The 16,734-nt window shown below is 38.8% G+C and overlaps 1 protein-coding gene across 2 annotated transcripts in view; it reads left to right on the top strand.

Moving 5' to 3' along the window:
• The first annotated feature begins 2,512 nt into the window (after positions 1-2,512).
• The window catches only part of ext1b (exostosin glycosyltransferase 1b), a 75,526-nt gene continuing 61,304 nt past the window's right edge, over positions 2,513-16,734 (top strand). The window contains exons 1-2 of one of the 2 annotated variants that reach the window (XM_016441930.1): positions 2,513-3,212; positions 3,296-4,505. In XM_016441930.1, the coding sequence (XP_016297416.1) occupies positions 3,565-4,505 (941 nt within the window). In that variant the 5' untranslated portion in view covers positions 2,513-3,212; positions 3,296-3,564. Of the gene's footprint in view, positions 4,506-16,734 lie in introns of both variants that reach the window. The other variant, XM_016441929.1, reaches the window with a different exon arrangement.

Here is a 16,734-nt window from a genome sequence, read left to right as displayed (position 1 = left end):
TTCCAACGTTTAAACCTTAACATTGCCAAGAGCAAACACCGTTCCAGTACGGAAAGGTCATTTTAAATAAATAAAGCAACGAGGAGGTATCTAGCCATCCCACACTCATGCTTTAAGACGCCAGTTGTGTGCCAGTTTTGTTTTTGCTTTTTTTTTTCCTCCTAAAGATTCATTTGCCTGGAGGGCACCAGAGAGAGTTAAACAAGAGGAGCAGGACTTCAGAATCCACACCTACTCAATGGCTATGTCTGTGTTAGTCATGGAGCGCTGCTTGATTCTTTAAATGTTGTCGGCTCCTCAGCACTCTAGCTCTCGCTGTGGGGAGAGAACAGGATCTTAACATATTAACATCCCCTGGAAGCATAGCCATAGCATTGCAGTTAAACAGCTGTGCTTGTTTGGTTTTGGTGAGATAAAAAAATACAATAGCGTGTACAAGCATGAACAATGTGAGACATCAACAATACACAGCCATGAGACATCAAACTGAAACATAGACTCATGCTTCTTTTCTATTACATTTTACAAGACAATTTCATATTCTGTTATATTAAAATGTATTTAATTACATTAATTCCAAATTTCAGACATTGTGAAATGTGTCTTTAGAGAACTATTTTTTAATTGTAAAAAATAGAACGTTTTATGTGTTCATTTTTCTATGTTCTCAATGTTCTGTGGCCTAAGAAACATTTCCCAGCACAATCTGAGTTATTGATTTTATTTTTCACTCACATGATTTATAGCTATCCTCTTAGAAAGGCATTAATCTTTCAGTACAGTTGATGTTGGCTTCGATTTGCGTTCCATATCCCTTTTATTAGGTGTTCCTTTTGTGGTCTTACAACATTCACCTGTGTAGTGTCTCCATATCACTGTGCCCGGCCCTACCCAGAATACTCAGGGAATGCAGTGTGTTACGTCATCTCAAGCAGCTTTATCAGATCTTGGAACAGTGGAGGGTAGAGGACTCTCAAAGGGTGTTTTGTCTTTCCCAGGGCTTAGAACTCTCTGAACTCAAGCCTTACCCCATCCAGACACGGGTATTTGTTTACAGCGGTCCAAATTTGGGGCTTTTTATCACAAGCTGGGAGAGGCTTTGGGAAGAGGAAGTGCTATAGAGCTTGGCTTCTTATCTTCTGTTAGATACAAAAGCAAATCCCTTGGGTAATCCAGCTCTCTTCTTTCAATTATTAGTTATGTAAACAACAAATAAATCATTTGTTCAGCAATAGCGATAGTTACAAAAAGGGGCAATCTGTCAGGGATTGATGATTAATAGTTATTTTTTAATAATTAATTATCAGAACTAAGTCATTATAATAGAGCTTTATACAATATCAAACGATTTTCCAAGTTATCCAAACTGTTAAAAACAAATTTCATTAAGCTGGGGACAGTGGAAAGTACAACACCATCATATCAACAGGCACAAAAAGTTATTATCATTTATTACCATAATAGTTTATCTCCCTTTGGTAATACTTTATATTTATACATAGCATATTAATATAAATTAATTTGTAAGTCGCTTTGGATAAAAGTGTCTGCTAAATGAATAAATGTAAATGTAATTTCCCCTATTCTGCCTGCATTCTGTTTTATTTATTTATCTACCTGCCCCATTTTTAATGTTCCCATTAATTTTATTTTTAATTAATTTTACTTTCTTTAAATCGCTATAGATTTGCTCTATTGTCTGTTTCAAGTACTATATACACTTTAGCAATATTGTCATGCCAGTTTTTATTTATTTACTCTAATAACATCATCATCACCATTATAATAACAGTAATCAATGACCAATTAATACAAATATCAAAAATAATAAATTAAAAAGTATTATTATTATTATTAGTTATTATCATTTATTACCATAATAGTTTATCTCCCTTTGGTAATACTTTATATTTATACATAGCATATTAATATAAATTAATTTGTAAGTCGCTTTGGATAAAAGTGTCTGCTAAATGAATAAATGTAAATGTAATTTCCCCTATTCTGCCTGCATTCTGTTTTATTTATTTATCTACCTGCCCCATTTTTAATGTTCCCATTAATTTTATTTTTAATTAATTTTACTTTCTTTAAATCGCTATAGATTTGCTCTATTGTCTGTTTCAAGTACTATATACACTTTAGCAATATTGTCATGCCAGTTTTTATTTATTTACTCTAATAACATCATCATCACCATTATAATAACAGTAATATTAATACAATTAATACAAATATCAAAAATAATAAATTAAAAAGTATTATTATTATTATTATTATTATTATTATTATTGGAAGAGGGAAACTAGAGAAAAATATAAGGAAAAATAATCCCACACCTCCCACCGCCCTTCAATATAATTTACATTCATGTTTCAATGCAATTTAAATAAGTGTCTATCTATGTTTAGAAGAACGAATCTTGCTCTGACGTAAGGATGTTATTATATAGCAAAATTATTCAGTGAAAGCTGAGTTAAAAGAAAACATCTACATTAAAAACTGTGTCAATTTTTAATGTGCAGTGGTCAGAGTGGTTAGAAGTCCATCCACATTCAGTGAGATGCTCGGCACTGGGAATGAATGGGTGCTGTCGATGCCCCGCCCCATCCGGTTCTTCTGTCCAATGAAAACGCACGATGCACCATGATGGGACGTCACGCACACTGACGTCGTGTCGGGATTGGAATGTAACAGAGTAACAATCGGAACAACTGAGCAATAGGTGATTGGGCTTGCGGATCAAGGAACTCAGTTGATTTTATTTGTTAAGGAAACATCCTGTGAAACTCGCTCACTGTCATCGTGTTTTCGCCATAAGGGAAACGCCGCTTTCCAGAGCCGGTGTCCTGATGAAGAAGAAATCTACTTCTTGCGTGTGTGAAGGTCCACGGAGAGCGCAGGGATAAGAGAAATGAAGGGATTTGTAAGGTTACCGTCGTTCCGGTGAACTGCCCCTTTATATTATTGTTTCGGAGGTGAATGGAGTTACTCTTCGAGCGGTGGGCTTTAGTTAAGTCTGGACGTGCGGTTCGGAAACGCCACAGCATCGGAGATAAACCTCGGTCGGAGTATTATTAACGACTTTCCGTCTTTTCCAGTGGGACCCGCTGCTCTCCAAAGACGAACTCCATGAGTCGGTGCCGCCGCAACTCTCCAGTGCGAGCCGGACCGTGCGACGCATTTATCTAGCGCGTGTCCTGTCAACAAAGGTTGCATTTTCATTACTCCACCGGGGGGAAACTAAGTCCGCGAGTAAGCATACCTGATTGTGTGTTTATGATGATCTTAACAGGTACGGTTACTGTTACGGCTGCCCTGTGAAATGTTGCTACTAGACAGACGAGGGAGAGCGAGGAACCCGATGTAAAATCGCCCACATGCGCTGGATCAATCGCTTGCTGTTCGGTGATCGGAATCTGAAGAGGGAAGACGTGAGTTGTAAATCCTCGCAGGCTGGAAGATGGCGGAGCAGTACTATAGCTGGAGGAGGTGGTGTTGAGAGACAAACTTCCAACCGCTTGAGATTTATTTGCAAACATCGCGATCTGGCCTTCAGGACACATGCAGGCCAAAAAACGATATCTGATCTCGCTCTTGACTGGCGCCTTTCTGGTTCTGCTCTTTTACTTTGGAGGAGGGGTCCCGGGTCCGGCGGCCACGGGGTCCAGGAGCCGGCATGGATATAGTCGTCCCGAGCAGCCGTGGCCACACTTCTCGGATCCCTTACAACACTTAAGCCCGTGGGACCATTCGGACACGGAGGAATATAACGTGCACATATCGCCCAGGCAGAAGAGAGACGTTAACTCGAGCGTTTACAAGGGCAAAAGGTGCCGCATGCAATCATGCTTCGATTTCTCCTTATGTCAGAGGAACGGATTCAAAGTGTACGTGTACCCGCAGCAGAAGGGCGAGAAGATCTCGGAAAGTTACCAGAACATTTTATCCACCGTCGAGGGCTCTAGGTTTTACACTTCTGACCCTGGTCAAGCGTGTCTGTTCGTCCTGAGCTTGGACACTCTTGACCGAGACCAGTTATCGCCACAATACGTACACAATCTCAAAACCAAGGTGCAGAGCTTGCCTCTGTGGAACAATGGTAGAAATCACCTCATATTTAATTTGTATTCGGGCACGTGGCCCGACTACACGGAAGACTTGGGCTTTGACATCGGTCAGGCCATGCTGGCCAAAGCGAGCATCAGCACCGAGAACTTCAGACCCAACTTTGACGTATCCATCCCCTTGTTCTCCAAGGAGCACCCAAGAACCGGTGGGGACAGGGGGTACTTGAAATACAACACCATTCCACCTTTTAGAAAGTATATGTTGGTATTTAAGGGGAAACGCTATTTGACCGGCATCGGCTCGGACGCGAGGAATGCCTTATATCATGTTCATAACGCGGAGGATGTTGTTCTCCTCACCACCTGCAAACATGGCAAAGACTGGCAGAAACACAAGGACGCGCGATGTGACAAGGACAACGCCGAGTATGACAAGTGAGTTCTCAAACTTCTGTTTTTCTCATCTGATCGCAATGTAGTCTTTTCTGACTGTAATTTTCACAAATAGCCTACCACACTACAACTTATTAACCACAGCTGTCAAAATGACAGAACTGTGCTTTTTATTTTGTTACTTTTTGAATATGTCAGTAACATTGATTAGATGAATAGGCTATACGGTGTGTGAATCGCGTGCTGTAGGCTATTCATCCAACTAATGTTATTGCTCTCAGTTTCTAATAACGTGTTAAGTTATTAAAAATCATCGTCATTTTTAACGTTTTCCTTCAGCGCGCGAAAGTGTCTGCAACTTTACAGAGGGCATGAATATCTAATTAGGTAAACCCTGAGGCATTTGATTGGTTGTCTGTTGCTAAACAACTCAATGTGACATTCTAGTACCGTATCGCCTCGCACTCTTTTGGCACCATAATTTGGCGGAACTGGGATTCGTAACCAGGGTTAAATGCGGTGTGAAACCTGTTTCAAAATTACAAATGTGAAACCTTGCTTAAGTTATTCGTGGCCTTAACCTGAGGTTTTAGTTAGAAGAAGGTTCTCACAAGGTAAAGCGCAATGAAAAAAGCCTGTGATATTTTAAGAAACTGTGGTTTCCATGGTAAAGTTTAGTCTGGGAAAGTTGTATTCAGTTGGCTTTGTTGCAAATGGGTCACAATTTACTTTGTTTACAGTCTAATTACATAAATACTAAGTACTACTTGATGTTTAATCGTTTTGTGGAGTTTCATAATTACACTTTCTTGCTGTTGTGATTATAATAACACAGAATATGAGTTGGCCACTGTAATATAAACCACTTCAAAGATGTTTAGTAATGCGTCACGCCGTCCAATTTACCCAGCAATGTGCCATTTTTATGCGAGCTGTTTCAGTGAGTTGTGTCATCTTGAATATTTTTGAAGCGGTGCTTCATGTGCCATGGAGACAAGCAGGGCTCCCTGGGTATGTGTTTTTACACCAGATTACGAAACACTTTTATTGCTTTAGAAAGCCGTTTACATGACAGAGACATTCCCAGGTACAGTAGCGAGCTGTAATCCTTTCTGTTTTTATATCCTAACTCAATTGCACTGATTTTAAAACACATCCACCATGGGAATTTCACCCTAATCATAGATATGTTCGGACACGTCTCATATGCTCGAAATATAATGCTCTCTCAACAGAGAGAACGGGCATATGACCTTGCATAATTAGAAAGCTGACCCAGTGTAAATAAACCGTAATTGGAATCTTTTTTTTGTCCTGAAATGTTAACACGCTCACAAGTAGATCCATCACGCTAGCCGTTAGCCCTGCCGGTCTTTATACAAGCTTGATTTCTGATTAAACAGATAGAAGTTAATCAATAATCCACTTTTCACTTCCCTGATCTGTTGCCCATTTTCTAAAAGTGAATGGATTACATAGTCAAGCACCCTGAATCACAGTCCGTTAGAATTCACTGATAATTTCACTGTACATTGTGAGAGTAATTACCTGGCGCATATCACTTCAAAACAGCCTGAGTGCTCATTAATGGGATTTCAGACTCCGCACCTAGAGGTAGTCAGCGCTCTTCCTCCTGCTCTAGCCCACTCCTGGTTAGTCATGGCACTAATGTTGGTCGGTGTGCAGATATTTTTGGCATGTTTCTCCCTCCCATGATGCTGCTGAGGTGCTTCTCAGCAGGATGTGGTGCTGCTAATTGTGGTGTAAGTGTGTGTGCGTGTGTGTAAGACAGAACAGCTGTTTGGAACATGAGCGAGCTGAGCCATGCAAAAATGACCCAGCTGACACGGGTCTGCAAAATTATTATTATTATTTTTTCTGTTTGGTAGGTTGTTGTTCACCATTTGACAACGTTTCTTTGGCAATCTCAGGTTACTTAGATTATACTTCTGCTTCCATATTAATTACCCAAAAGGATTTGAGCTTTTTTTTTGCAGATTTACCTTTACGACTGCATGATTTTCCAGCTTTTTTATTGACTTGCATCTGAATGGCTTCAGGCACTGGTGGTCTGACAGTGAGCCTGCCAGACTTGTAGCTGAGACTTGGCCCTGAGATCGAAATTCCTCCATGCCACGGTTTGGAATTTACCAAGCTGGAATAACTCCGCAGTGCCAAGCGTTATTAAACAATAGATTCATTCAGTACTGTGTCACAAAGCACAGCGCTGGTCACTGCCCCAGCTGGGAGAGTGGAGGAAATCCAATCTGCCTCAATGTGATTTGTGGATGTCGTCACATTGATCTGATACAGATGAAGGAAATGATTTCAAATCCCCCTGCTGCAAATGATATTCAGTCTGGTATAAGACTCTTTCATAGTCTAAAACTTTTTTTTTTTTGGTCCTATTAAATTGTATAAATCTAGTTTCCTGGAAAATGAGTCACTGCATAGATATAGAAGGGTAATATTTGCAATGTCAAAATTTTTTCCCCTCACGGTATCTGTAATAACTCTCTTTTTTCCTTCGTTAATACCTAACCAGATTTTTCAGACTTTATTAACTGTTCTGTGGGCCTTTTGCTCACCAGGCTACTCAAGGACACTGTAAGGACCAAATTTAACATCTCTTATTCCTGCCCACAGACATAGGCTTTAATCATTCCAAGAACACATTGGAAAAAAGAAAACAAACTTGTTTCCCCACCTCTAGTTGAGGGATGGCTTTGTGCCGGTGCATGTGCAGTGAATGTCAGTGTTATACTTGTATTTATACATAAATAGGATGAAATTGCATTAATGTCTTGAAAGGTCTGTAGTGAATACTGTAGTTTAATTTCTTTAATATGAGGCACTCCTCTCTGCTCTTTCCCACTGTTTCTGTTGTCACATTATTAAATCATGAATTTTTCATGATCTTACCTCAGTCAGATAAAGTAGTGGCCCGAGCTTGTGTGACAAATGCTAATGTGAGTTAATTATCCCGAATAGAGTTCTGCTTAATTACTGTTGGTTGATTATATATTTCTGTGCATAATGTGCTTGGGCTGGATTTATCTGATCACAGCATCGGATAAATTGCATGTTAAAGCGAGGAGGTAATTTGTGTGTGTCTGTGTATAGTTTAAAAATGTTTCCTAGACGAGCTTTGAAGGTATTTGCTGCAAGTAAATTTTTTATGTTGACCAGGTTGAGGCCTAGATATTGCCCCAGGTTTCTTGTGCATGTTTGTGTGGGTGGTCACCACCCCCCTGTTTTGTCCATCCCTGTCTGGGAGCTCCGTCCCCCGACTCATTGACCCACTTTCAGTGGGATTACCACAGGAACACTCCCTTAGGCCACAGAAAAAGACCACCAGGCAGATTTGGAAACGGCTGTTGCAGTCTAAACTGGTGAAAGTCAATTATTATTATTATTACTAAGGGTAACTACAACTGACTCTGGGGAAAAAACTAGCATGCTTTGTAGTTAAATTCTGCATGTTAAAAGCTAGTACAAGCCATAGCGATAGAACTGGCAGTAATTGAGAAAACAAGACGCAAAAAGATTATTTTTATCCAAAGCCTGTCAATGAGCTCTTGAAGAGTATGAATTAATAAGTGGGATTTAGAATTGGAAAAGCATCTTTAATTTCCTCTCCATGCCCTGCCAAGATCACACATCTTCTCAAAGAAATTTGCAGAGCAGACCATTGATTGGTTCACAGTTGAGTGGCATCTCTGGGAAGGCATGTCTTTTTGAGGTGCATATTTACATATCGCTTTCTAAAAGAATGTAAAGTGTTCATAAACACTTCCCCACCAACTCAGTAAGAGATTTAAATTACTTCCAATGTCAAGCATTATTATGCATTTTTGTTCAAAAATGTAGGTTCAGTAAGATTTTTAAAAAATTGTTTTAAAGAAGTCTCTAATGCTCAACCAAGGCTGCATTTATTTCATTATAAAGAAATAGTAAAATTGTGATATATTATTACAATTTAAGATAACTGTTTTCTATATGAATATATTTTATAATTGAATTTATTCTTTTGATGGCAACGCTGAATTTTCTGCTGCTATTGCTCCAGTCTTTAACTGATTTGGTGCTCAAGAAACATTTTATATTATCAGTGTTATTAGTATTTTGGAGGAAACCATAATGCATTTTTTCAGGATTCTTTGATAAATAGAAAGTGCAAAAGAACATTGTTTATTTATTGCTTAAAATATTTTATAACATTATTTATAAATGTCTTTACTGTCACTTTTGATTAATTTAATGCATCATTGCTGAATAAAAGTATTAATTTCTTTATTACATCAACCTTTAAATGATAGTGTACAATAAAGGACTAGCCAATGGTTTCACTCACGTAGGAGTTTTTTTTTTTTTTTTTAAGTCTTGAGACATTTGTCTGCTCGTGTGGCAGCTGAAATTGTGACATCAGTGCTGAGGTGGTGGATGATAGGCCCTGAGGGTGCTGGGCTCCCCTGTGACCATTAGCCACCAGTATTAGCCGTGGCCTTTTAATCCAGCTCTCAAGGGAGAAAGTCTGCACCACCGCTGTGGTTTTTGCCGTCTGTAGATCAGCCTCACAGCCTAACACAGCAGTTTGCATGCTAATTACGTGCTAAAAGAAGCAATCCAGCCTTCCTCAATACCAGACTTGTCAGATTCAGCTTCGCACTCATTTTGGGACGTATGAAAACATGTCTACAGCAGTCAGATGCTTGGAGACACAGGTGTCGTGTAGTGCTGTTAAATGCTGTATAGCCATAGCAATGATTTTTTTTTCTTAGCAGTTTTAGTCGCAGATGATTTTGAAAAGATGTCAGATCATATAACAATGTTAAGAATGACTTATTGACTGTAAATACATTTACGCTGAATGGATTTCTTTTCAATGCTGACTTTTAGTGCTGGATTGACTCTCAGAGATGATACAGATGATATTAAGACATTGTGTGAGGTTTGTTTATTCTCTGGAGCAAGTACTCGTCTTTCTTTTGCGCACTGTTGTAGATGAAAGCATGAAGGAAGCTGGAGATCCAGGCCTATTATCGTACTGCAGGGTGTGTTGTCATACGTTTGTGTGTTTAAGATGTTTCTTAAGGTGTGTTTTTGCACTGCTGTGAGGAACGTTTGATCCCTTCAAGTTCTTACGTTTGTACCTAAAGACTTGGTCTGTTAGAAAGTATGTTTACATGCGCAATTATAATAGAGGTACAGTAGATTTTTGTGTAGTCCAGTCTTCATCGAAGTATATAAGAGATAAAGCATAATTGATCTTTAGGATTAAATACACTTTGTGTGTCACCATTTCAGCTGAAACATGAAATATTGTTGTAGCCCGACTGAAATCTGCTTTTAAATTTTAAAGAGACCACAGGATTGGCCCTCTTTTGCCCTGGGTCATCAAAAAGCCAGCCCTCTCCCAGAAGGTTAGGGACTTTTTACAGCTTCAGGGTAATTCGCAAGACTTGTTGCCTTTTATTAGAGTCGTATCATGGACTCCATCACACTAAATGTTGGCCCTTTTGAAACAAAGCTCTCACTGTTCGGCCGTTTCATTACCGCGAGAAACGAAAACAAACATTTTTCATTGATGGTCAGCTCCGTTCTGAGGAATTTGAAGAGGATTTGCTTAAATTCTTTGTAGACATTTTTCTTTGTGTGTGTCATACATGCAAGTCTACTGGGAGACTGTGTAGGACAGTGGGGGGCTGCTATAGAAAGAGCGTTTTGTTTAAGTGCTAGCTGATCTAATGGCTCGCGCCCAAACCGTTTTATGGTTTGATTTGACTACCTCTCCAGTGAAACGGCTCTCTTGCCCCCGGGCGCTGAGGGGCTCCTTTGTGCGAAAGTTTGCTTAGATTCTTTTGCAGCCTGTGCCTTGTTGACACCACGGCCCCTTCTCATCCCCCACAGGAACCCCCTTCCTCTGCCAAAAGCTCTGAAACGACTTCCCCCTCCCCCCTTCAGAGTTCCCATGTTTTCCCTCCTCAGAACTCAGATTCACAACAGTGAGACAAGCCTGATTTCTGCCATAGCTTTTGAATTCTGGAAGGCTTCAAACAAAAGGCCGCACAGAGACGCTGGCGACCCTTGTTTGTGGGCTTCCATGATACTTCATGGTTCAGTGCCTGAGCTGTCGCTGTTGTAGAAAAGTGGGGGTGGGGGGGGTGCAGACGGCATCTGGCCAAGCTGAGAATGAAGTCTAATGTAAGAAATGTACTTTGATTTGCTAGATTTGTAGGGTGTGATAGTGGCAAGCATAATTTTTACTGTTTCTTGAACACAGTAAAGGGATGTTTATGTAAACTACTATTCAGAAGTTTGGGGTTGATACGTTTTTTTTTTTTTTTAGTATCTTATGTTCACCAAGGCTGGATTTATTTGATCAAAAATACAGTGAATACTGATTTGATGCTTAAAGATTTTCTTATTATTGTTATTAAAGTTGAAAGTTCTTGCTGAATAAAAGTATTAAATTCTTTTTAAAAAATATTGAAAGGTAGGGTAACCCTGGACAAAGAATGCTTGTTTTGGACCCCATTGACTCCCACTGTATGACAGGACAGATGTGCCTGTTACTTTTCTAAGTAACCACTATTAAGATTTTTATCTAGTAATGGATGATAAAACTGTAAAAATCTCATGGATATATTTTGACAGAGGAAATTATTCTTTTTAACCTGGGCCATTAATCAACACCCTAGCAACCACAATGTAATATGTTAAAAACCACCCATAACACCCTAGCGTAGTGTCGACAAGCTTTGGTTAACATATTTATTGATGCAGTATGTTTTTCCTTGCACTGGAAGTAATGGTTTAATTATTACTTACTCCAAGGTCTCGTAAGATAAGACATGTATGAATGTTTAGAGAATGTAGGGTAAAGTTCAGCTTTGACTTCCCCACTCTGATGCTAGTTCTAGACTTGAAAATGAAAAAAAAAAAAAAAAAGGTTGAAAGGGCCTTGAAGTGCTTTATGTGATAATCTATTTTCACTTAGATGACATTGAGGGATATTGTTTTTGTTTTTTTTGTGTCAGTGGTTGTAACCTTTAATTCTAAACATTTTTCATGTTCTATAAATAATTTGATGTCAAGGATTGCAAAGTAGTTCTTTTTAAAAATGAATCAGAACTTTCATTTCAGGAACTTTTAGACCTACGCAGGGTTTGACATTAAGATTTTTCCAGGAACATGTCTTTCAGATGTGCAAATGGATTGTTTACTTGTTCTAGGGCTGACGTGATAAAATTTTGACTGATTAATTGTCATACAAATTATTGTGATTAGCGATGTAATTATCCATTTTGTTCATGTCTCTTTCTGAGTACATTTAACACACAAACACCATAAGAGATAATTTACCCATACTTGAAATCATATAGAAAGAAATATGATTTTCTGTAAGGCTTTAAAATGATCGCACGTGGGTAGAATTACAAGAATGATATTACACATTTTTAAATATTTATCTCTTTGGTCTGCTTTAGTCTTAATTCTCTTGTCATTCTCTCTCTCTTTTTTATTTTTGGAACCCAGCCTATATTAACCGAGTTCATTTCTAACACTCGCATAGTGGTTTCCTGAAAAGGAAATTGAGACATAATGGTATTTCTATGTATACTTATAATTGCCTTTTTTGCGGGCAAATATCATTTGAATTTTAAAATATACAAAAATCACAGTTATCTCAAGGCCTATCTTGTCTAAAATCAGAGGTAATTTGTCCCAAAGCATTTATTTATAATACAGCTTCAGTACATTAAAATTTATAGCCAAAAAGGATAATGTATCAGGTATGCTATAAGGCCAGCCATTTGGTGATCCAGAAATTATGTATGATTTGGTCAGCCTGACCTTGACTATCTTGTCTGAAAAGAGGAGTAATCGCCAGTCCAGATTATTGTTCCTCTGTGATTATTTTTCACTACAGGTATGAGAGCAAGGTCACTAATATGTATAATATAGGTTGGTTTTGCAATTCATCATGGGCTAAATGCTATCAGAACTGTGCTATTACCATCATAACTATCTGCACATATTTTGAAAGCGAGGTTTGAGCTTGTGGCACAACATCTCTGTGCAACTGAGAATGTGCTTGTTCGTATTTGTTGTCCAAGACAAACCGCAATGTCAAACCAGGTAATCTCACGTTCACAGGTATTGCGAAGTAGCTGCTTGTTTGTCTCTTCCAGGTTCCCAAACTCCTAATGTGTAACCTTATTTAGTCCAGCGCTCCCTTCAGCTTCCCGTCAGGCAGAATTTGATCTGTGACTTTCTTTGTCGTTGGCTGCCTCAAAGAAAAAGGGCTGTTTAAGATAAGCTCTGGGTGAGCTGTGTGATGGGGCTCTTCGGGATCGTTTCATCTGCTATGTGATGGAGGGGACGCACGCGTAAGGTTTTTTTTATTCAATGACTTATTTTTAACCTGCATCTTCTTTGCTCTGTGTCTGGGTGAGCATCATTCACCGCATCAAAGAAAAAAAGAAAGCCTTTGCTGAAAATCTGCCGCATGTTGCATCTCTGTTCTTCCCCCTTTCTCTTGCGCTTTGCAGTGATGATGGGTGCAGCCATTGAAATGTTTCCCCACAGAAAAGCAAGAACAAGACTGCGTTTTTAATAGGGCTGTGCAATTAATCGCATGTGATTGTCATGCGCATCTCGTCAGTAAAGCCGGTTCCGTGATTAGTAGTAAATCTCCATCACCTGCTTTCAGATGGAGCAGCATTTACTACACGGAGCCGTAGTTCACTGACAATTAGGCAGTATCGCGTTTATAATCGAATGCGATTCATCTGCGATTATGAATGCGATATTGCCTAGCTTGTAAGTGAACTACGGCTCTGTGTATTAAATGCCGCTCCATCTGAAAGCAGGTGATGGAGATTTACTACCAATCACGGAACCGGCTTTACTGACGAGATGCGCATGACAATCGCATGCGATTAATTGCACAGCCATAGTTTTTAAAGTAGTTGCCACTGTAGCGCTGACACGATATTGGGCATGACTTTATGGCAATTGACTCGCACCAAAACAAGAATTTTACCTCCAGAGCATAGGTTCTTCTACAAGACGGGAAGAAAAATTTGATAAATCAATTAATCATGGCTGGGCGTCAGACTTTGACCCATTTCTTATAGGATGCTTTTAGCACATATACATCTCCTCCACCATTGAGACTGAACTGGCATAACCCTTGAATACTGTAATTGTTTACTTAGCTTTTATGCATCCTTGTATTCCTTCCCGTCCTCATCGGAAACAAATGCTGGGGTATTTGTGGTCAGGGCTTCTAGCTTTCTCTAGCTTGTGTGTGGGCTGACTTGGAGAGTGTTTGCCACTTTAAGTGGTTTATATGGTTACCCAACACAATTTTTTTTGGTGCACTGTCTCTCTGTTCCCCATGTTCCCCTCTGGTTTTCTGATGTACTCCAGCCATTTGGTTCCCTGGTGCTTTCGGACTAGAGCATAAGTTGCTGTGGGCATTCATGTGGAACTTAGGCAGCAATACAGAATGAATTATTCAGCACCTGTGTTTTATTCATTTTTTTTTCTTGCAATTTTGTCGAGCATGTCCACTCTGTCTTTCATCGACACATGTGGCCTCTCTTTTGCTTTCAGTGTCACAAAACCATGGACCCTGTTTGAATTCATTCTGGTATCTGGATGATGATCTGAGCTTTTCCTTCTGATTACTGAAGAAGAATCAGCATCCAAACATTTATTATTCAGTTGCTTCTAATGTAGAGTATCAAGCTTTATATCCTAAGTGCTCAGGATCCAGATGTCTTTTATTGTGTAGCTCTCCTCCTTAAACATTAACCATCCGCTGCAGAAGAGCTCCCCACCCCCTCTTTAGTATTTAAGTAAATGTCATTAGCCAAGACCGGTCTAGCTACTGAAACCCTTTCAATGTAAGTCTCTCGTACAGTTGACTCTATTAGAAGCTTGTTGATGGAGCTGAAAACAGGCTATTGATTTAATTGATTTTGTGCATGCTAATGGATGGCCAAGCCCAATAAAGATAATTGCCTCTTGGATTAACCTTTTTGTTGCAGAGATCCCAAAAAAAAAACCTGAACTGATTCAGTCTTTAGATATGACACTAATTCTTTGAGGAAAAGCACATGATAAGGTCATGTACCAGACGTCTGTCTCGGCCAGAAATAAAAAGTAATTTCTTTCGTCACCACTTTGACCTTTATTTCTCATTCTGTTAGATGAAGAGATCAGGAAGAGTCTGACACTCACCATTTGTCTTGGATCACTTTTTGTAAATCTTTCAAGTCTTAAAGGGGTCATATGATGCGATTTCAATTTTTCCTTTCTCTTTGGAGTGTTACAAGCTCTTGGTGCATAAAGAAGATCTGTAAAGTTGCAAAGACTAAAGTCTCAAATCCAAAGAGATATTCTTTATAAAAGTTAAGAGTCAGCCACACCTACCTAAAACGGCTCGTTCTAACACGCCCCCACATACCTACGTCACTATCTGGGAAAATTTGCATAACGCCGCTCTGGAAAATAATGTGTTTTTTGAACCTTAAACCGCATAAACACATTTCATTACACCAAATACACAAAATAATGTTCTTTTTAGCAGCATCATATGACCCCTTTAATGAAAAAACATGCTTACCATAACAAAAAAAATGTATTTCTTTGTAAGGGTACTTATTTACCTTACTTATTTTTGGGGGTTGTTGCAATGACTGATCTATTAAAAAAATAAAAAAATATTGTATGGTTTTTTTACATTTTTGTTTTTACATGCGTGTGTTTATCCTACCTTCATACATTTACATAGATTCAATAAAACAACAGAATATTTGAAATTTTGTCTGTTAAATCTAAGAAATAATCACCAATTATTCAACTATGAAAATATTCATTAGTTGCTCTACATTTAAACTCTTGTAGGGTTATAAGGCTTTCCCTTGTGGTTCTGTCATTGTTTAGTGCAGAATTGTTCAAAAACTTTCTTTAAAGGTTTGTGTGTGAGAGCTTTCTGTGAGATCTCATTTTTTTCACACATCCAGGCCTGTTTGCCATATTGTGTGAAGTTTTGCTTAGAGCGTCATTACATTTTCACCACTGTTTTCAATTCACCACTAGAGTCAATCTTATTTAACAGTGTGCTTTACTGATTTTTCGTGTTACGTTATTCTCAAGAGTAAAATGACAGATCCAGTGAATTAGAAGTATCTTCTCACTTCTCTAAAGGAATGTCTCATGTCACTTAGATAACGCTCTATACTCACCAAGCATCTGAGGCAGAAATGAAAACTTTTTTTTGGACTGAAAGGATTCTGTAATATGCTCCTGTCAGCCATTTTGACAGTGGCTGCTCCTGCAATTTTTGCTGTGCGGTAAAAAATGTTAAGGCTTTCAAATTGTCTTTCTGTTTTGTCTTAATATGGTGCTCTGGTTTTTGTAGCAGCTGTAAACATGTTGCTTTCAGACATCTGACTCCTGTGACTGCTGTGGTCTCCTGTCTGGCAATGACTGACAGGGCCTACTTGTCGTTATCATAACTGCGGTAGTGATTTGTGCTGTGTCAGTCATCCAGCTTGTTGAAGGTGTCAGTAGCTTGATGCTCCTATAGAATCAGTTCAAACTGTGTACCATAAACACCTAGTGCTAAAAATGTGCTTTGTAAATGTTACTAAGTTGCACTTCTTTTGCATTAAGTAAATCACAGCAGTCCATTGTTCAATAAATGATGGTACAGTTTAGTGTTGTCAAAAGACCCGGTATTTCGGTACCAAGTCGGTACTAAAAATGAAAACGTTACGGTACCAGGTTTTCTTAAGTACCGGTGGTACAGAGTACCCGGTGTTACGAGATTTTTGGTTTCCGAGATTTTCGGTTTCAGTGGGCGGAACATACATGAATATTCATGAGTTTCCCGGACATGCGCGTGGAACCAGGTGGAACTGAGAATTTCAGTTCACGCTCCTTGTATCTCAGCAGGTTTAATGGGATATTTTAAAAAAGGTAAATATTTTACAGTGTTGCACAAACCTATGCCTAAACTACATTTGTTCATCATTTTGTAACAGTTTATAATGTTTTCATTAGTTTGCACGTTTTGTGCAGTCGTCACTGACTGAATGATTGCAGACATTCAGCACACTTAAGCTAGTTGTAAATTACTTTGATTTCAGTTCGTTGTGCTGTTGCAATGCTTTAAAACTGTGTCTGTTGTTAGTTGTTTTCATTTAAATACAACAGCTGAAATAAACTTGTATTTGTGAATCGTTTTTCATCT

This window comes from Sinocyclocheilus anshuiensis, unplaced genomic scaffold (genome assembly GCF_001515605.1).
Source record: "Sinocyclocheilus anshuiensis isolate Anshui unplaced genomic scaffold, SAMN03320099.WGS_v1.1 scaffold195, whole genome shotgun sequence".
NCBI classification, from domain to species: domain Eukaryota; kingdom Metazoa; phylum Chordata; class Actinopteri; order Cypriniformes; family Cyprinidae; genus Sinocyclocheilus; species Sinocyclocheilus anshuiensis.
Note: the sequence above shows the minus strand (reverse complement) of the source record. Positions and strands in the feature narration are given on the sequence as shown.